General features: G+C 42.1%; 1 protein-coding gene across 1 annotated transcript in view; it reads right to left on the bottom strand.

Moving 5' to 3' along the window:
• Vapb (VAMP associated protein B and C) overlaps positions 1-25,992 on the bottom strand; it is a 46,964-nt gene extending 20,972 nt beyond the window's left edge. Inside the window, exons 1-2 of the mRNA XM_020170053.2 lie at positions 25,797-25,992; positions 1,155-1,307 (exon numbers count right to left, since the gene is read on the bottom strand). Of these exons, the coding sequence (XP_020025642.2) occupies positions 1,155-1,307; positions 25,797-25,854 (211 nt within the window). The 5' untranslated portion in view covers positions 25,855-25,992. The remainder of the gene's footprint in view (positions 1-1,154; positions 1,308-25,796) is intronic.
• Between the last annotated feature and the right edge of the window lie 534 nt (positions 25,993-26,526).

Genomic DNA, 26,526 nt, shown 5'->3' with positions numbered 1-26,526 from the left:
TGGTAACAATGAATGCATCCCTCACAGGGCAGGTGACAGGCATGACAGTGGGAAAGAATACGAACAGGTCCAGCACCGGAAAGCCCTCATTCAATGCTGTTCCTACCCTCTTGGCTACTCCTGGATAAAAGTTTGGTTCGGGGTCCATACCCAGCCTTTCAGGTGCCCAGAGAACACACAGGGGAGTGGGTGTGGATGCACCATAATGAGACACCAGCAGATGCAGGGAACGAAAGTTTGCAGAAATGATAAGATAATGAAACACCTTGTATCTTTTCAAAGACATGAATCATTTTCTTCTAGGTGTCAAATGAATAGCCAAATGTATTACAATCAAAATCTATCATGAAAAAAACCAGACAAGTACTTACTTCAAATGAAGAGTAGCTTCTAATGATGCCAGAGCCTCTGTGACAGAGTCACCGGTGTTCAGAGGATAAACACACTCCCTCATAGCATCTTTTGGGCTCCAGAAGTTCTACTAAGCTGAAAGTTTATTCCATTTCTAAAATACATTTAAACTCTAACCCATTACTCACACCTCCTTAATTCTGAAACCCAATTCTCATTTTAGGCACTTTACCGGCATCTTTTCAAAAGTTAGACTCTGGAAAATATATGTACTTTCAGACAGAAGGGGGAAAAACCTATCAGACAGCACAAAACTTACACCCTTGAATATATTCCAATTTTTTCAGCTCTGTATCTCTTAGCTTTTCACAATCAGTAAAGTGCAGTTACCATCATTGAAAATGACATGAGCTTTATGTCAGAAATCATTCAGCTTAAATAAGAAAATAACTCCATTTAGCTTTCTCCCACAAAGTAAAATTAAGTTTGTTTAGCCCTTTTTTATTTATTGCCAAAGGGCAGATTTAATTTCAAGGGAATGAAAGCCAAACTCATTTTGAAATAAAGTCTAAAGTTACCACTTTAATTTTGCTATGACTATTGAGGCACAAAGTGTAAACATTAAAACAAAGAGGCATTAATTATGGAAAAACAAAGGTGTGGGTACCACAGCTTTGTCACAAGGGATGGAGGGTGGTGGCGATGGAGAGAAATCTGTTACCTACCTCACTATGCTACACTAGGACCCCAAGCTAAAAGAAAGCCCACTGTCTATGCCCTTGGCCTCCAGTCTCAGGACTTACCAGACACATTAATGGAGGCCCCAGCATCAATGATCCCGCTGTTGGGCCGCACACAGTACCTTCGCGGAGCCGTGGTCTTCACTTTAAAACACACATTTCGATCTGTCGGGTTACCAAGCTTTAGGTTGGTGGTAACAACATCGGTGAAAGGACCTGTGGGGTGAGAGAGACACTGGTGGGGATTTCATGAGGACAGTTTAATGGAGGACTGACTTGGTTTGGTAGGAAGGACATGGAATTGAGTAAGGGAAGAGCCAAGACCCCACCCAGCTCATCTCCTTAGCATGTCAGTGGGTGGCTAGCAGCACCAGCTGATACTCACCCGGTCATGTTCTCACCAGGCACCCAGGAAGCCTCCACCCCACAGGAACTCACTGAGGCCTCCAAATAATATGATTACTGCTGTTTTATAGATAAGAAAGCAGGCTCAGGATGAGAGGCAACTAACAGGTTTTCATGTTAGTTAGCAAGAGTTAGGATTTTTAACTACATGGCCTGAGTCTAAGACCAGTTCTTACCTACATTAAATACTCACTTCCACAACAAGGCAAAGTCTAGCAGGGAGTATGTCAAGAACTAAACCTGGGTCCCAAATGATTATCAAGGGCCAGTGAAGTGGCTCAAGTGATAGAGTGCTGCCTAGCAAGCATGAGGTCCTCAGTTCAAACCCCAGTGCCACAAAAAAAAAAAGTGAACCAAAATCAGAAAGATTTGGGGATGTTACTAGTCTATAAATACAGAAACCTGAACTAATATAGGGTTGCTGCAAGAAGTATTAGTGCAACCACCACAGGCGATACCAAGAGGTTCAGAGCCTGCTGGGCAGCTCCCACCAGAAACATCACGTTCAGTTTTAACTACCCAGGCTGCTGAAAGACTGAAACAAAGCTCTGTGCCCTGAGGATATTTTTTATTACTATTATTTATTCATTTCCTACTTTATGAGATTTTTAATTAAAAAAGTAAAACATGCTTCTTAAAACAAACCAAACAATGAAAGATGTATAAACAGAATGTTAATAAGCTTTCTTTTGTCCCCTGAGGTAACTAGTATTAACCATTTGGGAGACGGGTTCCCTCATCCACATGGCATAATAGTGTGTACATGTGTACATATGTGTGGGGAGGGAGGGAGGACAATTAACATAAATGAGAACATACTAATCACATCACTTTGAAACCTGTTTTTCATTGGTCAATCTAAAGTGGACACCGAATCACTGAGCTTATTAAGAAGTCACATGGAAGTCACGTGGCTGGCTCACGCCTATAATCCTAGCTACTTAAGAGGCTGAGATCCGGAGGATTGTGGTTCACTGCCAGCCCTGGCAGTTTGAGACCCCATATCCAAAATAACCAGTGCAAAATGCAAAATGAACTGGAGGTGTGACTAAAGTGGTTTAAGCACCTGCTTTGCAAGCTCAAAACCCATAGTTCAAACACCAGTCTCACCAAAAAAAGAAAAGAAAAAAGGAAAAAATGTCAGGTGGGAGGAGTTGAACTACAAGACCTCTTAGGTCCTTTTCAAGTTTACATATTTTCAACAGATGAGTCATATCCATGTTTTCCCCAGGCACATTTTGTCCTCTGGCTTTTACTCTTAGAAGGAAGGAAGAGAGAGGTAGGAGTGAGGAGGGGTGTGCACCTGTGGTCACAAAAAATATGTAAGGGCTCATTTATCCCCATCTCAGAAGACCCAACAAAGATGTTTAAATGTGTGCTCTGGATGTTTCCATGAGACTCTCAGCTCTTGAGGACAAGGATCATACTTCACCTGTCTCTGTATTCCCAGCACTGTGCCTGATGGTGACTAAAGGACCTGATGTACATATTCACCGAGAAGGAAACTACCTGTAAACTACATCCAGCAAAATTAAAACCTCAGGCTGGTTTCCTCTAAAATTGCTCAAAGTATGAAAAAAATCAATCTGATATTGGCTTAACTTAAATGCAACTTAAAGAATCAATAATGGTCGACAGGAGGAAAGGAAAAGGCACTTGGTTCCAAAATCAAGTAAGCTACAGCCAGTTCAATAGGATAGCACAAACTTGTCCAAATATGATTAATGTGCATATGAGGGAGACAATTTGCGCATAAAACCATTTTCACATTTGCTTATGCATAATTTCATCTGCGTGGAAATCTAGGTAAAACTGTGTCCAACTGAGCCTAGCTGCAAAGAAGCACAATGATCACAGCCCCCCAGACTGCCTGCCCCCCCGCCCCCCCCCCCCCCCCCCCCCCCCGCCAACCACTCCCACACAGGCCACCTTTGTTCACACACATAGGCTGTAAGCTGCACTCCTCCTTCCTCTACAGCACAGTACTCATGGTCTTCAAATCTTCTGAGGCCCATGTTCACGAGTGAACTCTGGGTCTTTTTCCAGGCAAAGTGTCCTAACTACTGTACCATTTGCTATTCTTACTATCCCTATCTTTGTGTGTGTGTCGTGACCAGCAGAGTTTTTGAGTACTGGGTGCCTAATCTAACTTCCTCCATTAGTCCTGTGGTTTTTTACTGTACTGTCTTGGATAGTGTGGTGACTGTAGGAATGCATATGTCCATGACAGCAGAAATGACTGTACTACTGCATCCTCTATTGTCTGGGGATCACTTACACTAAAAACTATTCTCACTCTGGGCAGCACCTTCAAGATCTACATGCTCCCAAGAGAGTTTCTCCATTTGCTTACCTTTCCAAGAAGTCTTGGCTTCTTGAAGGTTTGGAGGTGGAACTATATTCAGAAGTGGGAAAGGGTGAAGTCTTAGTATTTCATCCTAGCTTTTATCTCCATCACAGATCACCCTCTGTCAGCTCCCTACTGAGAGTCTAGAAGAGGCAGGTATCCTGTGGCTACAGATGACATTCCATCTTTGCTGCAGGTTCCTGGCCTCCAGGAAGAAAAAAGGACAGGTGGTGCTGAGACAGTGTTCAGGGGATTAGAGACAGCAGCTCTCTGGAACTCTCCCCTGTCCCACCCTCCAACGCATGCAAGCTAACTCACAGGAAGATGAGAAAGTGTAATTCCCCACCAAGGTTCTTGCTCGCTTAAGGTGGGGGTCACTTCAGTAAATACAGGCTAAAAAAAGAATTAACTAAAAACACGTCTGATTTTTCTAAGGCCAAAGAAAGCCATAAGACATACAAACCTACATGGGCACAAACAGATCACCTGCCCCTCACATAACAACATCTGCTAGCCAATCAGAACCCCATGTAAGCATGGCTCTAGCTCAAGCCAACCCTATGGTGCTAGAGAAAAGAAACTAGGTGGACAAAGTGACCCAAGGAACTCAATAATTATTTGAGTAAGACTCAAAAATGATCAGGCCTGAAAGCTTTCTAGATTCAAGCTTAAAGTTATTAGTTTCAACAAGATTCTGCCTAGAGAACACAGAAGCATCTTCAGGTCAGAAGGCTGAGAACCTATGATGGCCCACATGCCCAAATATGTGTAAAAGAAGCTCTCTCACTGTGTGAGATTAATAACATTTACAAGTTTCCAATTCAGTTTCTAGTGTCTCTTCCCGACTCCCTTATGAAGTTGGGGTGGGGGACCCCAGGTTTAAATATCTGATCATTCCTTACCCTGACTTCTTTTAAAGTACTCCACAAAAATAAGCCAATTTAAACTGTAAACACTAAGCTTTTTGTAGAAAGTACCTTAGGTTTTATGAGTCACATAAAAGGTAGTCTAAATTATTAAAAGTAAGCAATATTTGTAGCAATAAACAGGATAAAATAAACAGCCCATATTTCTCCCTTAACACTCGATCCTGGGTCTTTACATACTGAGATTTCTTGGGCTTTCAAAGCTTTTATTCATAAAAATCTGGAGGCAGCTATGCCGAAAATATATGCAACAGAACAGTATCACTGGTAAAACAGCAAAGTCCCATGGGTAAAAATCAAGACATTTCATAAAAACAGGCCAATCCTCCTCTTCCCCACTCCAGACAATTTACTCCAAGAATTTTATTGAAAATAAATTCTATTCAATTTGAGTAATTATAGGAGATAAACCATGTTAGTGTTCTCCTTTTCCCCTGTATTAATGAATTAGAATACACAAAAACCTCAATAAAAATGATGTAAAGGCTTATGAACATCATTCAGATTTTTACTAGTCACTTTCATTTCATAAAACTGCCATTTCCATTACAGCATTATGTAAAAAATGGGATTTTACTATACAAACATGCGTATTTATCACCAATGAATTTAAACACTGCTTATAAAATACAAAGTCAATTTTACAAATGAAACCTCCTTCAAAAGTGAGAATTTTTTAGAGATGAACCAGTGGTCTGTGTCTCTAGAACTGCAATGCATACTTTTAACCACTCTCTTGCTAATCTGTTCCTCACTTCAGATAATGTCTATATAAACCAAGCATCCAAAATGTGAGACAGAAGGTAAAAAATGACACAATGTGAATTTGGGAGAAATCAGGAATACGCTTTAAAATTTTTATTCTTCATTTAACAATTACACCTTACATATTGCAAATGTGCTAGCAACATGCACATGAGTTGGAGAGATCTTTGTGGGCAGCACTACCTACTGGCCCTTGAACTCCTTGACTCTGGAGGGTATCAGACAAAGCAAAGCACAGCATGAACTAGCTCCTCCACCTCCCCAGGCCCTATTGCTTGCTCTTTTGTCTTTTTAAATTATGTTTCTTAAGAAAGTAAGACAACCTGGACTCGACATATTTTAGAAAGCAAATAATACAATACCAGCAGAAATGTGCCCATCATTAAAGATGGAAGGAGAAAAAGTTGATTTTTTTACTCTCAGCTTCAAAAATGGAACCTTAGATTTATAAAGCACTGGCTTAAATACCAAAAAGGAAGCCACAATCCGGCAAATCCCAACCCCAGGTCAGGTTCCAGGGACTGAATAGTCATCAAAAATGGGTGGATAAATTTATCAGTCAGGAGATCTAACAGCATTTTGTAGAAAAATATTCTATGAAATATTTAAACATTCTCTCAGTTTATGCATGGTATAAGTATTTTTCTATAATCACTCCTTCATAGTCTTGTGACTAACACAAAACTCTTCATTTCATAACAAAAGAGTAACTTCGGAGTCCATGTTCCACGAACTGTAAAACAAAACAGTGAAAACTCCCAGTGAGCTCAAAATCCAGCCTTGGTTTACTTATCTGTACAGCCTCTTATCATCCCATGTATTAAATGGCAGGACAAAATGTTTTAAGGTGCACATATAATTTTATTTTAACTCAGCAATTCAATGGTACCAGAATATAAAGATTAAAATATACTTATAATACCAAACTGTAAAGCTCCTAGAAGGTAAAAGAAGAAAATCTAAATGAATTTAGGTTTGGGGTGAAGTTTTTGATGCAACAGCAGAGACATAATCCATGAAAGAAATAAATAACTGGACTTCATTAAAATAAAAGCATCTGCCCTGTAAAAGATATTGTCAAGAGAATGAAGGGACAAGCAAGCCACAGACTGGAAGAAAATATTTGCAAAGGATATTATCTGATAAAACACCATCAACCAAAATACACAAAGAACTCTTAAAACCCAACAATATGAACCGCCTGATTTTAAAACGGGCAAAAGTCTACATAGACACTACATCAAAGATGTTCAGAGGACAAATAAGCACCTGAAAAGATGCCCATCATCACATGTCACTAGAGAACTACAGGATGACAAGAACACTGGAATACCAGCACACACTATCAGAATGGCCAGAACCCAAAACACTGGCAACCGGAATACTGGAGGCAGCAGAGCAACAGCACCTCTCGCTCACTGCTGTGGGAATGCACAATGGCACAGCCGATTGGCAGTTTCTATAAAACTAGACATAGTCTCATCATTCAATCCAGCAATCACTATCCTTGGTACTGATGCAAATAAGGTGAAAACTTATGACCACCCAAAAAGCCTGCAAACAGATGTTTATAGCAGTCTTATTCATACACACCAAACCTTAAAAGCAGGCAAAATGTCCATTAGTAGGTGGATAAAATAAACTGGTATAGCCAGACAATGGAATAACATTTAGCATTGAAAAGAAATAAGCTATCCAGTCATGAAAAGGCATGGAGTGACCTTAATGAATATTCTCACGTGGCAGTCATTCGGAAAAGGCTGCATACTATGTGATTTTACCATATGATATCTTGGAAAAGGCTAAACTATGGAGAGAATAAAAAGATCAGAGGCTGATGGCATGAAGGGGGAATTAACAGAAACACAGAAACAGAAAGACCTTAATGGTGGATCCAGGTCATTCTACTTTGTTCAAACTCACAGAAGCTGTGACACCCTGCAGTGCACTCTGATGCAGATGATAAACTGTGTGACGCTTATTAAGTGGGTTCATGAGTTGTAACTAATGTCCTTCTGGACAATGGCACAGGCTGCTCATGTGTGGTTTAGGGGATTACGGGACCTTCACCTTCTGCTCAGTTCTGCTGTGAACCTACAACTGCTCTAGAAAACACTCTACTATTTTTAAAAAGAGGAAGGGAAAAAGTATGTGGTCTTTTTCATTAATTCACTTCTGGTAGGCACAAGGAAAGGGTGAATGAGGGTGAATATGGTGGATGGATTTTGTATTCATATATGAAAATAGAAGAATGAAACATGTTGAAATTAATTCACTTCTGGTAACACTCCTTCAACATTTCTGAAATTAAAAATTAGACTGAGATTTTGAAAATACCTGTGAGTGTACGTGTACGTGTGTGTAGGTGTGCACACGCACACAGACAGGAAGGAATGAAGATGCTTTGTTTTGCCAAGAGATTGCTTATCTTCCTTTTCTGGAATTCATGAAATTCTGGTGATAAATACATATCCTTCCTTTGTAATTTATCTCCCGATGTAGCTACAATATTTTCCAACGTTACCAAATAAGTTATATAGCAATTTGATATGTAATCTATCAGGTCTCAGCTTTCCAAACACAAGCTTAAAGTTATTAGCTTCACAACAGCTTTTTTCATTCTGCATAAAAAGAGCTGTATTATTTTATACTCTTACAATCACACAGTATCTTCCTTTTCAAAACCCTTCCAGAAAACAAGTTACCATATTTTACTTCAACTCTAAAAGGATTACCTGCTGGAAAGGTAAAAATCCGTCTCCAGAAACCTATGACTTTTTTGTTAGGCCAATAAACTTGTGCTTGAGGTTTCAACACAACAGACTCTGTACATGTGAAACATGTATTAAGGAGGGGCATGGGTCCTCTAAAGTAAAACCTGTTGTGGATCTAATAGCTGTCTTTAAATTTGATTATTTGATAGTCTGTTCTCATTACAAGGCACCCTCAACCCTCTGCCCTCTCACCCATCTACAACGCACCCAGTCCCATGTTCTTCCTTTTCCTGTTGCTGGAAGTCTTCCCCTTCCATGAAGGGAACTCCATGGACACAAACATTTTGGTCTCTGGTACACAACTGACCACCAACACCTACAACATTTCTAGGCATAGATAGATCACCTTGGAGGAATATACACCCAGACTCTGAAGAAAAAGGCACTGGGGACCCCTACTGCTCGCTTGTCACCTTCTGTACTGGACAGATTGTGGATGCCCTCCTTCTGACTACTACCATGTGAGGGGCTCTGCCTGCCCTATTCATCAGTATATCGAAGTGTAGAGCAGAGCAGCATGCGTACTGAAAGGGCTCCTTGCATGTGGGCTGCACTGGCACCACACTTCAGAGAGAGCACCTCTCTGATGCTACTGTGTGTCCTGTGAACAAGATACCCACTCAAAACCCAAATCTGAAGTGTTTTAACTTTGTGCTGTTCACACACACATTGATATAAAATGTCCACTTGTGCCAATAATGCTTTCATCATAATTATTACGACTTTTCAAAGTTGCTCCCTTCCTAATGAAAAAGGGAGAAAAATTGTAATAACAGGTATTTAAAGAGGGTAAGCTCCTAAATAACCACAAATGCAAGACAAGGACACTGGAAAAGTTTGGCTTTTTTTTTTTTCTTTTCTAAATCTATTTTCTTGACTGAATTGTTAGCTCACACATTAATTTAGTGCTTTAGAACAAAAGTAAAGCTTCGCAACCAACATGTTTTTAATGGCACACATTGTATTCCAGTATTTCAGCAGAAAACCCAATTTACAGCTTACTTTAAAATAACCACACATAAAGAACCCCACATGTAAACAAAAAAAATTTTTCTGAAGGAAAGTTAGAAGGCAAAAGGTTCTAAATTAATAAAGTACCCTCCCTTTTGTATTCATGAAACACCCGCTGAGAAATGTCACACCCATGATTGTAGCAAGAGAAACCAATGCTATCCAGGTCAGCCTGTGGTACAGAGAGAGGAGTGGGGAGGGAAGGGGAAGAGGAGGGGGAAGAAAGAAGGAAGGAAAAGGAAAGAAAACAAAAAGACAACTCCTCCAGCAGAGAAGCATATGTTCAAATTATATATATGTATCTTGGGCTTGGAGGTATATGACTTGAGTGGCAGAATGTGCCTAGCAAGCATAAGGCCCTGAACTCAAACTCTAGTATGTATGTCAAAAAAAAAAAAAAAAAAGTTTGTGTGTATATGATAAGAGACTTGAAAAAACTCTTAGAAGAGCACAGGCATTCTCCAAAGAAAATACAAAATGGCCAACTGCATGGGAAGATGTTAAACGGTATCATCACTAAGTACATGCAAACCAAAACCTAAATACTTAAGACCTCATATCCACCAGGATAAATGAAAATGCAGACAAGTATTGGAGAGGATATGAAGAAATTCAAATGTTCACACATTGCTACTAGGAATTTAAAATGTACAACTACTTTGGAAACCAGTCTGGCAGATTCTCAATATGTTAAACAGAGGCACCAAATGAACCAGCATTTTCACTCCTAGGATAGAACCAAGAGAAATGAAAACCTGTATACAAATGTTTACATCAGCATTATTCATAAAAGCCCAAAAGTGGAAATCACCCAAACATCCATCATCTGATGAGCAGATAAACAAAATGTGACCTAGCCATACAACTGAATATTACGCAGCCATAAAGAGGAATGAAGTACTGATACATGCTGCATGGCTGAACCTTGAGAACATTAGGCTAAGTGAAAGAAGATAGTTAGAAATGACTAATATTGTATGATTCCACTTTCATGAAATGTCTATAAATACATAAAGCAATAGAAAGAGTAAATTACTGGTTGCCAGAGACTGGGGAAGGGGAGAATGCATCAGTTTCTGTTTGGGGTGATGAAAATGTTCTGAAATAGCGATGATGGTTGCAAAATTCTGTGAATACACTACAACTCACTGAATTGTACCCTCTAAAAAGGGCAAATTTTATGGTATGTAAAGTATATATTAATAAAGTAAATCAGCAACAGAAAGAGAGGAGAGGGGAGGGAAAAGAAGAAAAGAGATGAGGAGAAGAGAGACTGACCAAGAGGCTCTTGCTGACACCATTAGAGGAACCCTAGAACCAGCTTGGCAGAAACAGCGGATACCAACCCTGCAGGTTGATTACTCAACTCATTAGTTTCTTAGCTCCTTCAGAGAGCAGAAATAAAACTCAGGCTGCCACCACCTCCACAGGCAAGAAAACTGGACCACAAGCCCTTTCTGTAGTGTAAGAAATCAGTAGATAAAAGTACCTAGGAAAGGTATAAGATCAAACTCAGGAAAGTTACCCAAAAAAGAAGTTAGACAGGAGGAACAGCCTGGGGAGCAAAGAAATTTACAGCTTGTTTAACAAATAATTGGTATTCAGAATATACAAAAAAACTCTTATTTTACAATAGTATGTAAGAAGAATATGCATGCTAAATTCTTCTGAAGGAATACTATACAACAGTGTGAAAGAATGAACTAGATCTGTATTTCAACAATTGATGGGTCTCAAAAGTATATTCAATGATACATACATCATGGTATAGGAAAAAAGTGGAATCAGCATACACTAAACTCATCTGGGGAATAAGAAAAAGCAAGGAGTGTGAATGGGCAGATCACAGGTACAGGCATGCCTAGATTATTCATGAAGTGTTACACATTTCATTAAAGAAAGACTGAAAATACAGCAAACCAGCTACCAACACACAAGTTACTCTGTATTTGAGTATTTGTCACATTATCTGCATATTTCTGCATTGTGCCTTTCTGTAATTTTTTCCAATAAAGAAACCTGTGTGTAGTATAACTGAGATCAAGGCAATACTCTGTTGAAAGAATTTTCTTCTCACCCAGAATGCCCTGTATATTTAAAAATACTGGCACCATGACTTGTGAACTGATGAAAACCAGTAAGCCTACAATGACAGTCATTTTTGTGTAACTTATGAAAATCCAAGTTCTCACTTAAAACATGTGGCATAGTAGTGGTCTTAGTAATTCAAGACAGATCCACATCTACAACTTTGATAAAAGCTATTCTATGAACTTAAAGATTATAAACTCCGCTCATCTACAGATAAATATTGCTCTTTTTAAATGTACTAGATTTTTCTAAATAGTAAAACGGCTAAAATTATGAGCAGAAGCTTCATACATTCTAACTATATCCAGCATGAGATCATAGTGCACAAGCAGACTATTCACAGATGAATTTTATGTGTCAGTTCCAAAAGGATCTTAAATGGTTTAATACATGGAATTTCTCTAAGCATAATCTTTATCCCATTGGCTAACAAACATGTAGCAATTTTTCTCCATGAAAAGACCAAAATCTGTGATTGTAATGATCACAAAAATAAGCAAAAAGCTTAGCTATATTCTCCTACAAATAACATCCTACCTCAATATAAGAGACAAAAACATCGTTCATTTTTTTATACAAAGTAGAGACATCTGACCAAGTCAGGGGCAGCAGTGATAAAATAGCAAGTAGTCTCAATTTCTCATGCTTGTATCTATTGCTTTACTTTGAACTACAAATTAACAGTTCAAGTGCATACTGTCAGCATCAGAAGTGAAAACTCTCCCAAAGCGTCCCCTCTTCAGTGTAAATGACAGGCAGCATGAGAAGAGTCACAGATGGACTCACACCAGACACACACATGTGGAGAGCACGCTTAGCATTCTGCACCTCTCAGCTGCAACTGGACTTTTCAATTTGGGAACAGCGAAAAACAGCACAATGTGGTTTATCAGTTGGAATGTAATCTGGTCTGGTTTCCTTTTCAATAGGGAACCTAAGTGGCCATAACAGTGAAAAGAGATTATCAACTAGGTCAGCAGCTTCTTGTACAAATTCAACAAGAGGCCAGGGGAAAAGGCTGTTGAGACTTGGATGAAAAGTATCTTCTATTTTCCCCTTTCTCTGCCTTTGGAAATTATGCTCATTCTTCAAAGTTTTGTTCAAATGCCTTCTATTTTGGAAAGGCTTATCTAATCTCTCCAGTCAAGGAAAATTAGCCCTTCCTATATTTCGTTCCAACAGTAAGCTGATGATTTCCAAATTTATATATGCAGCCTGTCCCTCTCCAGGCTCCAGGCTCAACTGCCCATTTCACATCTCTCCTTCCCATGTCCAGCCAGCACACCTGAGGCCCACTTTCCCCTCAAAATTGCTTTTTATCTCTGTGTAAGACACCATCATTCACCCAATTACTTGAGCCAAATGCAGTTACCTTAGCTTCCTCGGTTCCTTCACTTAATCCGTCAACAAGATCTGTCGACTCTACCTTCAAAAGATTCAGAAGCAGCATCTCTTACCTGCTGTTGACCTGGTCTACACCAGTCTCTTTCATCCTCTGACCCTGGATCACCGTAGTAGCCATACGGCTTCCCCACGTACTACCAACCACAGATATCCCGTAGCCTACTCCCCACAACAGCCACAGCCTTTTAAAAACAGAACACTTGCCAGGGACCAGTGGCTCATGCCTGCAATCCTAGCTACTCAGGAGGCAGAGATCAGGAAGATCACAGTTTGAGGGCAACCCAGAAAAATAGTTTGTGAGACCCTATCTTGAAAAAAAACCCATCACAAAAAAGGGCTGCTGGAGTGGCTCAAGATGTAGGCCCTGAGTTCAAGCCCCAGTACCACAAACAAACAAATAAATAAACAGAACACTGCTCAGAATCCTGCAGCTCCCCTGTCATAGCACAGCCCAAAGTCCCTCCAGAGGCCTGCCCACCAGGAAGGCTCCTGCTCTCATCTCTGAACTACTCACTAGCATGTCCTCCATCTCTCTGGCAGGCACGATGACCTGCTGCTCCTTGAACATGCTGAGCTCATCGCCACCTGGGGGTCTTGCGCTTATTCTTCTCTCAGTCTGGAATGCTCTTCCCCCAAATAGCTGCATGGTTTGTCAACTTTTTATACAGGTCTCAGGCTCAGTTCAAATATCACCTTCTTAAGGAGGCAGCTTTCCCCATCACCCTGCTTAAATTAGATCCAAGGGCCTAGGAGTATCACTCAGGGGTAAAGCACTTGCCTGGCCTGTGTGAGGTCCTGGATTCGATCCCCAGCACTGCAATAAACAAACAAGCAACCAGAAGCCATTCCCAAATCCCTTTATTCCATTGTTTTTCATTTGGCACCCACCACTACTGACATAGCATGTTTTTTTACTTTTATTTAGCATCTGTCTCCCCACTAGAAGATGAGCTCCATAAAAACGAATGTTTTCCCACCTCAATCCCTCAGTAACCAGAATAATGCATGGCATGCTGTAATCACTCAACAGGTTTTGTGCTAGGCTCTCAGGTACTGAGATGACAGGGTGCTACTACCCCAGAACCCAGGGAAGACAAAGTAAAGGTATTTGCAGAACTGTCCCAGGGTCCATCCATAAAGAATGAGAATACCACCTTTGGGACTGACACTGTGATTACTTCATTTTAAAAATCAAATGTGACTGTAGCGAACATGTCAGTGCCAGGTCTATTCTATGCACCTTACGTGTGCTAATTTAGTTTATACTCCAAACATAGCTCATGGTGGAGAACACAGGGCACACACAGGTTACATACCTTATCGAAGGGTATACGACTTCTAGACGGCAGGTGTAGGATTCACACTCCTTGCTGCAGAGCTGCACACCACCTCTCACACTGCACTGACTACCGTGTGAAAGAGCATGTGGAGACACCATACAAACCCAGGAGGGAGGGTTCGCAGGGAGTGGAACCTGAAGACAGCCCTGGAGTGTGAGAAGCAGAAAGTGCATTCTGATCGGAGGAAGCCAGCAAAGGCACCATGATGCACCTGCAAGGGGAACCTTGGGGAACCAAGTGGCTACAGTAGAAGGGGCACAAGAGGAGAATAAAGCTGAGGCTGAAAGATGCAGTTCAGCAAATTTTGAAGGGCTCTGATGAGCACTAAGAACTGTGCATGTGAACCTATAAGTTCTAGAGATCCAATGATGTTTTCAAACAGAGAAATGACAAATTTCAATTTTAAAAAATATCTGAAAACTGTATACATGATAGTTCAAAGGGTGAGAAAAATGGGTAGAAAACTTAAGAGTGGGAATACAGGACTACTAAGTAATACTAAAGGGAGAACATTAGCTAAAGGATACAGCGGGGGAATGAAAAAACAAAGGGGTATAGGAATGTCACTGCCTGAGATGGACTGATCAGATTGTGAGATGTGGGAAAAGAGAGTAGACAATGAGTTTAGGATTTCTGACTTGTCCAACTGGACACAGGAAACTCCCAAGAGACACAGCCCATTAGGTGGGATTAGAAGGTAAATCTCAAGGCAGGCTGAGTTTGAGGTGTTTCCGTGGGAACCAGATGGGTGGGGATGTCTAGCAGGCAGCCTGCCTAGATCCCCCAGGAGATGCTTAGCAGGAGTCTGTTAGTCAAGGGGAGCTGAAGGTATTATGAAAGAGATAATATATGGGGAACGGGGGTGTGGTGAAGACTGAGGTCAAACCCTGGGAATCAGAAACATCCAGATATACAATAACCATGATCACTTCCTCCCCTAAACTGGTTGTGTAGAAAACTGGGCATTTGCTATGTGGGGAAGATCTGAAAAATGAGATTTCTCATTGGGAAAGGGCAAGTTTAGCATGTTTGTGGGCACAGGGAAGAATCAAGCAGAAGGGAAATTTGCCATACCAGAGACAGGCTGATTACAGAGCAGGACACTGTAAATAATGGGCAAGGTCTGGGTAAAAGGAAGTACTGCAGATAGCACCAGAGGCTAAGTGAAAACACTAAGGCAGAAAAGAGAGAAGAGTCCCAAGCATTTGGTAGAAAACCTTCAAATACTTCCTAAGCAAATCACATGTCTGCATCGACTGGCTGTACACAGCAGACCCAGTTCATAGATTTCATGCTCCCTGCCACAGAAAGTCTTTTTTTTCCCCTCCTTTCCATGTTCTCCTAAATGTCACACTTTCCTTCCTCACCTATGCCTTAGACCCAGAGACTATTAACTCCCTGAGAACCTACCACTTGCCATGCACTGTGCCAGGTGAGGGAGTCTGAGGAGGAGATACAGTCCAAAACTGATAAAGCACTTGCGGATGAATGGAGAAGGGAGTCAAGTAACCAAATGCAAATGCAACACACAGTGGTAAGTGTGAAAGCCAGGGAACAGGCACAATATGAATGAAGTGTATGTGTGTCAGGAAACTGGCCTGAAGCAGTGGAGCGTGTGCTGAGCCTTGGGGGGTAAGCAGGAGGGAGCAGTGAAATAGGAGGAGGAAGGAAAAATTTTCAGTGCTGAAAACGGCATATACAAAAGTCCTGTGGTCAAGGAAACATGATGCTGCATGGAGGGAGGGGTGACAGGTTGCTTCTGTCAAAAATTTAAATTTTGTTCTACTGGCAATGAGAAGACACTTAGTGATTTAAGCAAACATAAGATAGCTCAGATTCTCAGAGGAAAATAAGGCAGCCACTGACTCAACAGGTAACAGGCAGATCTGAGTCATGGGCTCTAGGGATTGGCCAGCTATGTAAATGCCACCGGCTGAGCTTGCAGGAAGAGGAGAGGGAAGGAAAGGGGAAGGGAGTGGTAAGGTGTTCAGTTTGCAGCAATGAATTTAAAGTGCCTGCAGTTCCATGTATGGGCTTGGATCAGGCCTGGAATCACACGTAAGTGATGTCAACACCACAGGCACTGGTAAAAGAACCCCCAGGGGGAGTAAGAAAGGCAAGGAGAGAAAAAACAGGAGAGGCAGAGAGGAAAGGAGGAGAAGGCAGAAGGAGAACCTGTAACTCATCATCAAGAGGACTGCATGAAGGGCAGAAAAAAGTAGTTACACAGCAGAAGGAAAGCAGAGAGTGACGAAGGGGGTCAAGGCAAGAACATCAATAAGCAGGATGGCAAGTGCTACTAAGCACATACAGAGATGAATACTAATACAGGCAGAGGAGTTACAATGACCGTAACTGAGGCTGCGGGCAGCGACTTAAGAGTGAAGGATGAAAAAGTAGACAGGAACCCCTCTCTCCAAGGGCTACATGGAAAGGAAAGCAAGGGTATACTCAGGGAGAACAACTGTGACTCAGAAAGCAGTTTACTTTCGGGAAAATGAAAGAGACTATACACAGATAGTCACTGAACACGGGTAAGTGCCAGGTAGGTAAAGAAAAGAAACAATCTTGCTTGGAAGGAGAAAGGCAACAAAAGCAGTAATTTTAAAATAATAATAAAATGAAATAAAAAGACCAAAGAGCAGATCAGGTTTCACTGACCTTCTATAGAAAACCTGGGTCTCCTCTACCTCAGTCATGCTCTGAGCAATACTAGAGGAACAACAGGAAGTACTCAGAACAAAATGGGATCCCTGCCACCAAATCCCATGAGGCCTGACTGAGAGATCCTCTCAGGAGTGGGCCCTGGCTCTCCACTCATTAGTGAAGCAGAACCTGACTTTACAAAAGCCAAAAGTGTGGGTTCAAATTCAATCAGGATACATCTATTTTAGCCAACAAATTAATTCAGCCAGAATGAGAAAGGAAGTAAGTCTTTACACACTAGCTTTTGGTTTTTCAGCAAAATCTTCTTTTTATTTCATGTATGTTTCTATTTCAAATAGTCATGCCAAACACTGGAAAGATGACCAAGTCCAGACTGTGGTCCTTCTTCAGCATATTAGGCAATGGTAAGGAAAGAGTATGTCCTACAGGTCACTGTTAAGAAACAGACAAAAAACTACTGCACTCTTGAAGCAACAAAAGAACATGGAGAGTCAAACAAAACATGCCAGTCACACACAAACTGCACAGGTTAAGATGACACAGAAAAAGCATAGTCAAGCTGGGTGCTGGTGGCTCATGCCTGTAATCCTAGCTACTCAGGAGGCAGAGATCAGAAGGATCATGGTTCGAAGCCAGCCTGGGAAAACAGTTTGTAAGACCCTATCTTGAAAAAACCCATCACAAAAAAGGGTTGGTGGAGTGGCTCAAGGTGTAGGCCCTGAGTTCAAACCCCAGTACTGCCACAAAAAAAAAAAAAAAGAAAAAGAAAAAACAGAGTTAGAATTTATCCAAGAATGATCAGGGAAGGTTCCTGATAGAAGCAGACTACTGAACAAGAACAAAAGGGCCACTCATAGAAGGTTCAGGAGCCCACCGGTGCAAAGAACTGGTAGATGCTGCAAGAAATCGGAGCCCCAACTTTTGGTCACCAAGGGCTTTCCACCATTTCTCTTCTGCTATCATCGACTTAGTCCACATTGTTGCGTGTGGAGCTGAGTGGATGCCAACAGACGCTGGGACTGAACTCGTCACGCTGCAGAGGAAGAGACCTCCACTGAGGCTGGCTGAGTGCTGCTGGGTGACAGCCCAAAGAGACCAAGGTAGATACCAAGTCACAGTCTACCAAGCCCAGGCCTTGGCAGTCTCACCTCAACATGGAAGAAATTGTGACATCGACTGCCAAGGCAGGCACCCCTCTAGTCCTTCCATTTGTCTATTATGCTAACAATGCTGAACGAGGCAAATAAAACACTAAAACCATACCAAATTAATCCAGAAATGCATCATTTGTGTGACAGGCATTAGACATAAAAGACTTGAAGTAAGGCGAGGAGTGGCAGAAATGTATAGTTGATTAATCATATTAGCACAATGTCTTCAACACTAATAAATGATTCACAACGAGAAGTGACCAAGTTAGGTCATAAGCTTTAGGGGAACATACAGAATTGAGAGGCTATCTTTTAAAGTCAGTTCCAGTCACTCCAATGTCCACAGCAACTATGCACTCTATGTAAGAGGTACCAAAGAGGCAATGACAATTTAGCACCTTTCCTAACCCATTTCTTTCAGTCTTTTCTTTATTCCCACTGTCTTGTTTTCAACCCTCCTCCCATCTTCCTTAATAACCTAATAAATAAGAAAGCCAAGGACAGTCATATCCCCAACCCATACTTCATGAGAGGGAACACAGACAGCATAAGGTTAGAGAACATGGCTTTGCAGTCAGATTCACCCCTAACTCCAGTTCATGATTTGGGTTAATGACCTGAGGATCACACCTGTACCTGCTTGCTAGCTTGCCACAAGATTTAAAAAAACAGAGCTGGAGATGTGGCTCAATGGGCAGAGAACCTGCCTAGAAAGTACAAGGCCCTAAGTTCAAACCCATACTGCCCCCCCACCAAAGAATTAAATGAGCACTTACAAAAAAATGTATAACACATCACAGAAGCTCACTACATCATACAACTCAAATGTCAACTCCCCTGTGAGAACCAAAGCCCAGAGCAGAATTAACATAGCTTTTTCTAAGCTTCCAATGGGGGATAGACTATAAGGATCCAGTTCTCACTTTCCGTCTTTGTTCCCCAACACCTAGAGGTAAATGGTCCAGGAGTACAACCCACTATCTTCAAGTACAATCTAAACAATGCAAAATATCAGCAATCTCGAGCTACCTCTCCCCCAAAATATTTATTTCCCTAATCTCCTTCCCAGATAGCCAAATACTACAGGAGCCTACTGAAATGCCATCTGTGCATTAATTCAAACATCTTGCACACATAAGCTAGGCCCTACCCACAACACTTCAAATGCCCACATAGGAGTACACACACGTATACACAAAAAACCTAATGAAGAAATTACATGAAAGGTGGTAAATACTAACCTGCTAGTCAAAAACAGATAATAATAACCCTTCCAAAAGGATGAAGAAAAACCCTAGGAGAGTACTTCTATACTTTATGGTTTTTGTGCAATTAATATGAAGTGGGGTGCAGGTGTAACTCACTGATAGAGCACATGCCTGACATGCTTGAGGCCCTAGGGTTTAACTCTCCCTACCACCTCTACCTCCACCAAACACACATACACACACTTATACACACACATACAATATAAATATATATGCATTTAGCTGGGAGATAGAGGCTCACAGCTGTAATCCTAGCTATCTGGGAAACTAAGATCAGAAGGACCATAATCACGGTTCCAGGCAAGCCCAGGCCATAGTTCCTGAGACACCTATCTCCAAAATAACCACAGCAAAATGGACTGGAGGTGTGGCTCTGAACTGCTTTTCAAACTTGAAGCCATGAGCTCAAACCCCAGCCCCAGTAAAAAATAAAATAAATAAAAATTTAAATGTTAAATTAAATAATTAAATTTAGATATTTAATGTTGCTTTTAAATATTTTATATAAAATACATATAATAAAGATGTTATATAACACATAAAATGTTTTTGAAAATATTAAAAGCAATACTTTATATATTAGAAAATATTAAAAGTTTTTCTATGGGACTGCCATTTTATCAACTGCCCCCATCCAGAGCCACCCCATGCAAGAGGGGAAAAACCCTAAAAAATCATAAAGCACTATTTCTAGACATCAACAGCTTCTGTTTAAAGAATGCATTTAAAAATTTGAAAAATGGATATTCTAGAGCTACTATTTTATCACATTGTTATTTTTTAAAATAATCTTAAAATGACTGTCAAGTTCAGTAACTTTGTTTCCATAAACAGTTCTTTAAACAACTGTTTTTGTAGGGCCAGCTGCCCAGCTCTGTCTGGTGAAAACTTCAAAGAACACACATACCCACTGAGCAAGGGCCAAAGCAATCCTGGATATGATATACTGATGACAGCCTGAAAGGGGACTAAAATGATAGAAAACAAGGAAACCAGGCTGAAAACCATAATGCAACTTTGTTTCTAACACAATCCCCAGTGCAGAAGGCTTTTATTTTATTTTATTAAAGATACTCTATGGCAACCTTGTCTTGACTAATGGAACTCAGTGCTCTTTGTGCTCATCTTCCTTGTCATCTTGCTGAAAGCTATACTCATTTCTTCAGAATCATGGTCATCCTTTAGATGGCAAATTGTTCAACAAATGGGGGATATATGAGGCAATCTTGGGGATAATTCTTTATGTAAAAATTAAAGTTTCAAGCCTGGGGATGGTACATGAATGATAGCCAATATAACTCACTCCCTTGACTCCTCCCCTAATTTTCAACTACTTAGAGGTAATATTACAGGGTAAAAGTGCCCAGGATTTTGCCTTCAGCATTTGAAAGAAAGATGTTATATAATTCGAATAAATAAAAGATAGCATTAATAATGTTTAAGAGTCCAGCTCTTTAATAAGTATCAATTCAAAGCAATTATTTGAATAAATCTGAACTCAGATGAAAAGCTCCTGGGTAAATGAAGCTAGCAACAGCACATGTTGCAACCACTCACATCAAGAAAACGCCACTACTTCCCACATGCAAGTCCATGCCCAAGAACTCCACTTTCCCCTAAGAAGTTACTGTGAAGAAAAGAAAGTGAGTAAGCAGACAAATGGCTCAACATTTCCTAAGGGTCTGAGGCATGGCTCTAGTGATAGATCAAGGCCCCGGTACTGGGGTCTGAACCCCAGTACCACAAAAAAAAAAAAAAAAAAAGGTTTTCATAAGAGTGCTGTCTATGAAGATTTAAGTTTGACTCTAGCTTAGTAAATTTAATGCCACTTGCTTTTGACAAGCAAGCTAGTTAATAATTAAATATATGGAGATAATCTATTCAGAATGGATTGAAACCACTACCATAAAGAACCTTAAGCACACTGCTGACATTTTGTTGGGCTGTAAAACACAGTCTGCTCTATGTGATCATGAAATGTTAAGGAAATCAGTACTATACTAAAGTTAAAGAATTAATGTTGTACTTAGCATCTGAAAGACAATTATGGCAGTGAATAGACTATATCCACAGGGTTTCAGATTTTTCTTTTTAACTTTCTAAACAATCTTAAATTACACATCAACTTGAGGGGCTGAACTAATGATTCTAAGCCTCTTTGCTCATACAAAAGACACTGTCTCTACACTACCATTTACAGTGCCCAAGTGCCTATTTTTCCCCCACAGTGGTAACCAATGACACCAACCTACTATCACTATTCCTACTGACCAACAGCAAAATGAAGACTTCCTAACAGCAACTGGTGTAAGCTCAGAACAAAGCAAGGTAAATGTGTCCACAGTGGGTTTAACCCTCAACCTGGTAAGGGCAATTAGCAATCAGGCCCAGGTACCACAGCCAGGAGGGTGTCCCAGGATACAATGAAGTCTTGGACAATGACTAAAAACATAAAAGACATACTACTTACTACAGATGGGATATGACAAAAGGAGAGATATAAAATGCCTTGAGTGACTTGTTCAGAAAGCTCTCTCCAAGCTGAACCACAGTAGATCTCAGAGGGAGGACATAACAAGAAAAAGATTAGGCCTGGGAAGAACTGGTAACAGCCGAAAGGACAACAATGAATCTATTGCTCTGTGTCTCCACCATCCCCAAAAGATTTCCAAAACCCTTCACTCTCAGAAAGGTTCCCAAGTCTGAAGGGGCTTCTACTTCCCTTCACTTCCTAAGAAGACGTCATGAAGATACACTAACTCTAGGCAAACCATGTATCCTCCTTTGAATGTTTAATACAACGCAACACAGTGCTTTCCATAAACTCAAACAAGGTCATATACATTTGTACTTTTTCTTCTGTAGCATCATTAAATTTTAACGTACCACACAAAATTCCCCAAATTACAAAGAATATGATGGTATACAATCCCATATTGTCATCTCAGGCTGCACTTAACAAGAGGGTCAGTTTTTTCTGCTGAATGATCATTCTATTAATTATTACCTTCTTTGTTTTTTCTTTTTTGGTGGTACTAAGGTTTGAACTTAGAGCCTCACCGCTTGCTAGGCAAGTACGCTAAAACATGAGCCAGTCCACCAGCCTCTTTTGTGTTGAGTGTTTTCAAGATAGGGTCTCACGAACTATTTGCCTGGGTTGGCCTCAAACCGCAATCCTCCCGAGTAGCTAGGATTACAGGCATTAGCCACCCAGCCTAATTATTATCTTCTTAAGCAAAGTTAGCTTAAACATTTGATTAATCCAGGTGAACCACCAGAAATCAGAGTCACAACCCTGAGTAACCTGAAAGAGACCAGTCAGAGGTGCCAGTTCTCATCCTGGAATGAACCATCTCTGTGAGCAAGCCAGGGTATTGAAACTCTTTTCTGATTTTATCATCTTTTTTTTTTTTTTTTTTTTGCTGGGACTGAGGTTTGAACTCAGGACTTCATGCGTGGAAAGCAGGTGCTGAGCCACACCTCAGTCCATTTTTTTGTTCTGGTTATTTGGGAGATGCGGGTCTCCAGAACTATCTGCCTGGGCTGGCCTGGAACCACTATATTCCTGATCTCAGCATCCCAAGACGCTAGGATTACAGGCATGAGTCACCAGCGCCCAGCTTAATTTCATAATTATAGGATTCATCTTAAAATTAACCAACCACCCAACCAACCAAGCACCTCATAACATGGTTTATACACATTATGCCTACAGATGCCTCTTCTAAGTGAAGAGCAATATCCTCCAATAATTTGAGGACCACTTCCCTAGCAAAAATATCCAGTGACTTTGGCCATCACTGCTTTGGCCAAACCAAGAGCAGAGGTATCACTTCGCATCCCTCTCAAGTAAAGAACCTGAAGTGATAAAATCAGTTGTTTAGATACTGCATTTACAAAGCAGCTATTCAGCTGCTAAAATCACCTCAGTAAACATAAGCAAAACTTTCTACAGGAGGCAAGGCCAACATGGAGTCATACCCATAAACTCAAGAGTGACCTCAGGCTTTGGGGAGAGAAGCGGCAGTCCTAGGCAACACATTTTTAAGTGAAAGAGTTGTGACAAAGCCTGAATTTTTCTTAAGTTAGCATCTCCTACAGTAACAACACATTAGAGAAGCATTTGTACTGGAGCTTGGAGCTCCTAAGTCAATCCAAGGAAGGACTGTTGGAGGAGAAGCAACACAATTTTAACTTGGACACTGGTGCATCTGGGCAAAAAAAGGCCTTAGAAGATCTAACTCCCGTCTACTGGCCAGCCTTGTCTCCTACTTTGCCCTGTACTTCCAACAAATGTTCTTTGTGCTATCATCCAGAACTCTGGTGGCATCCCAAAGGAACAGTCATCTCAGCTTTTGGGCATTTTTGCATGCAATTCCTCTGCCTGAAGTGCTACCCACCCATTTCTTTCTGGCCTGCTCCCATTTGACCTTGGTAACTCTTTCAGGAGCTAACTTCTACAGTCAGGATCACCTTGTGTCACCACATTTTCCTGGCTACTTTTCCTGTCTGCCCCTTCCCTATACATAAAGGACTAGGGAGGAGTGGAGGGAAAACAACTCAAGGAATACAACTCAAGTAACTTGGTTCTTAGTAAATGTTTATGGACCAACTGACCAGATGTGCCAATTCACAGGAGAAGTTAAGCCAGGCTTCTTGGACAGAGAACTTCAGACAACTGAAGTGAAAACCATGCTTATCATATTCACGTTAGCTACTTGAATTCCTTAGCCAGTTTGGCTCCTCCACCAGAAACCCCTGAGAATATCATGCAAGCTCAAGTTATGTCCTGATAAACCCACTGTAAGCAGAAAATATTCTAAGTGGAAAACAATACACTTGACTTTCTGAATATCATGGCTTAAGGCCTATGCTGGCCTACAGTAGCACAAACATAAAGCCTAGATGTAAAGTGTGCTGAATGTCTCATGCACACACACAGACAGACATTTGGCACACATGATACAACGCAAAAACACAAAACACAACATCCAAAAAACCTAATACACTGCACAAGTCAGTTCTTTCCCATTGTGACTGTGGCTGATTGGGAGCTGCAGCATCACAGAGAGAGGGTTACGCCACACACTGTCAATGTGGGAAAAGATCAAGATCAAAATTCAAAATAACTTCTACTGAATGTACAAACTTTCATACCACCGAATGTCAAAAAATTATGAATTATGTCAAACCATAGGGCCTCCCCCCCCCTTTTACTATTGTGGAACTATGACCAGTGTTAGGTTTTTGTTTTAAGCCTTCGGCTCCTTATACATTCATGGACATTTCACACTGTCAACCTGGGAGGCAAAATGAACCAGGAGTCTGACAGTGTAATGATAATGCAAGTGCTGAAGCCTGAGTTCAGATTTCCCATGTGTCAAGGGGGTAACTATGAACTAGTCATCCAACACTTCTGCTTGACAGCACATATAACCTTGGGCTAGCATTCACTCCACAAAAATCAAGAGAGGACCGACTGTGGGCCTAATGCAGGTGATTTAGTGGTGACAGGGATCTCACTCAACTTAAAGGACACCTTCATCAAGTCAGTCTGCTTTACCTCCTTCACAGCACTTATCACTGCCTGCAACGGGCTTGTTCACTGGTTTGTCTTCTCTCATTAGAAGGTGAGCTCTACACCCCCCAGTGCCCACTACAATTACTCAACACATGCAAAAAGAAATGAGCATGCTGGACAAGGTCCCTGTTGCCTCCTGGCCCTCACGTTTTGGTGAAGAAAAGGAAAAACAAAAACATGTATCTGTCCATATATATGTGCGCATATGGAAGTAAGAGTACAACATGCAAAGGTGCTAAATGCAGGCGAGAAACTACAGGAACCCAGGCTTCCCGCAGACGCGCTAGTTGCTGCAGCTTCCTTTTGCTCCAGCTCTGGGAAGTGAGAGGATCCCAGTACCCTGGGAGACTCCCTCGGCTGCACAGTTCCATCAGACCTCAGGAGGAGGTTCCTTTCCAATATGTATTGGCTTAACATCTCTTTATTAAGCACCTACTATATATACTGGGGATATCGCAGTAAAAGGACAAGGTCCTGGCCTCATGGAGTTTCCTCTCTCCTGTACAAATGCAGTGACCGCCTAGTGAGAAGTGCTGGACTGACCGAACAGCGATGTGATCGGGAATGACAGCAGATGTCCACGGTGGGCAGGTGACATCTGGGCTAAGACCTTGCGAAGAGGAAAGGAAGGACCATCCAGGCAAAGGGGGCCGCCTGTGCTTAAACTCTAGGGCAAAAGACCACAAACTCGTCAGAAGTTACAGTAGCCACGGTGACAAGTGCCTCGAGGGCGACGAGCCCAGGAGGCCGGCGGAGGAGGAGCAGGCCCTGGGCTCCGCACATGGCCCACGCGGCCCTCTGGGGTCCAGCAGCTCTGGGCAGCGCTGGACGCGGCGGCCCTACTGCCGCCCCCCGCGGCCGCGCCGTCGGGCGGGGACGGCGCGACGTCACCCGCGCGCCGGGCTCCGTCCCTCGGCGCGGGTGGGAGCGCGGGCGGTGGCCCGCGGGCCAGAGGCGGCGGGCCCCGGGGCTTACCTCGGAACTTGAGCTCGTGCTGCGGCTCGAGGCTCAGGACCTGCTCCACCTTCGCCATGTTCCTCGGCGCCGGGCACCTTTGGCCGGGAAGCCCCGAGAGGTCACCTGAGAGGGGCGAGAGACTACGCCCCCTTTAAATTCTACCCCGAGAGGGGGGCGGCGCGGGCGGGGGTCGTCAGCGGGGGAGGGGGGAAGGGGGGGGATGGCCTACGCGGTGCAGGCGAAGGGGCGGAGGGCGAGGCCGGGGCCGCGGTGCCGGCGAGCTCACGGCACGCACGCACGTACGCACGCACGCAGCGTCGCACGTATGCACGCAGCAGCTGGCTGATTCCGGCGGCGGGAAGCGTCGCGCTGCGCCGGCTCCGGCATCAGGAGGGAGGCTGCGCGCGGGAGCCCCTCCCGGAGGAATGCGCATGCGCGTCTGCGCTGGGGGCGGGGCTTCCGTCTACGGGGGGCGGGGCTTCCTGAGTCTCGGGAGGAGAGGTGGTCCTCGCCAAGACTGTTTATTCAGGACCCGCAGGGCTAGCTGTTGTTAAGCGCTTTACTTAATAATAATAATTAAGAAGAATAAACTTCCACTTTTCCCTCGCTCCTGTAGTGCCAGGCTCTGTTAGAGACTTTGAATAATAATGAAAGTACTTTTGAACATGATGTTTATGGGTTCTGTGATGGTTCCTAAATAATAATTATAATAAACCGCCAATTATTGTTTGCCTATTTTGTGCCGCTC

This window comes from Castor canadensis, chromosome 5, assembly GCF_047511655.1.
Source record: "Castor canadensis chromosome 5, mCasCan1.hap1v2, whole genome shotgun sequence".
Lineage (NCBI taxonomy): Eukaryota > Metazoa > Chordata > Mammalia > Rodentia > Castoridae > Castor > Castor canadensis.
The sequence above is the reverse complement of the archived record's forward strand: the minus strand, read 5'-3'. Positions and strand labels throughout refer to the sequence as shown.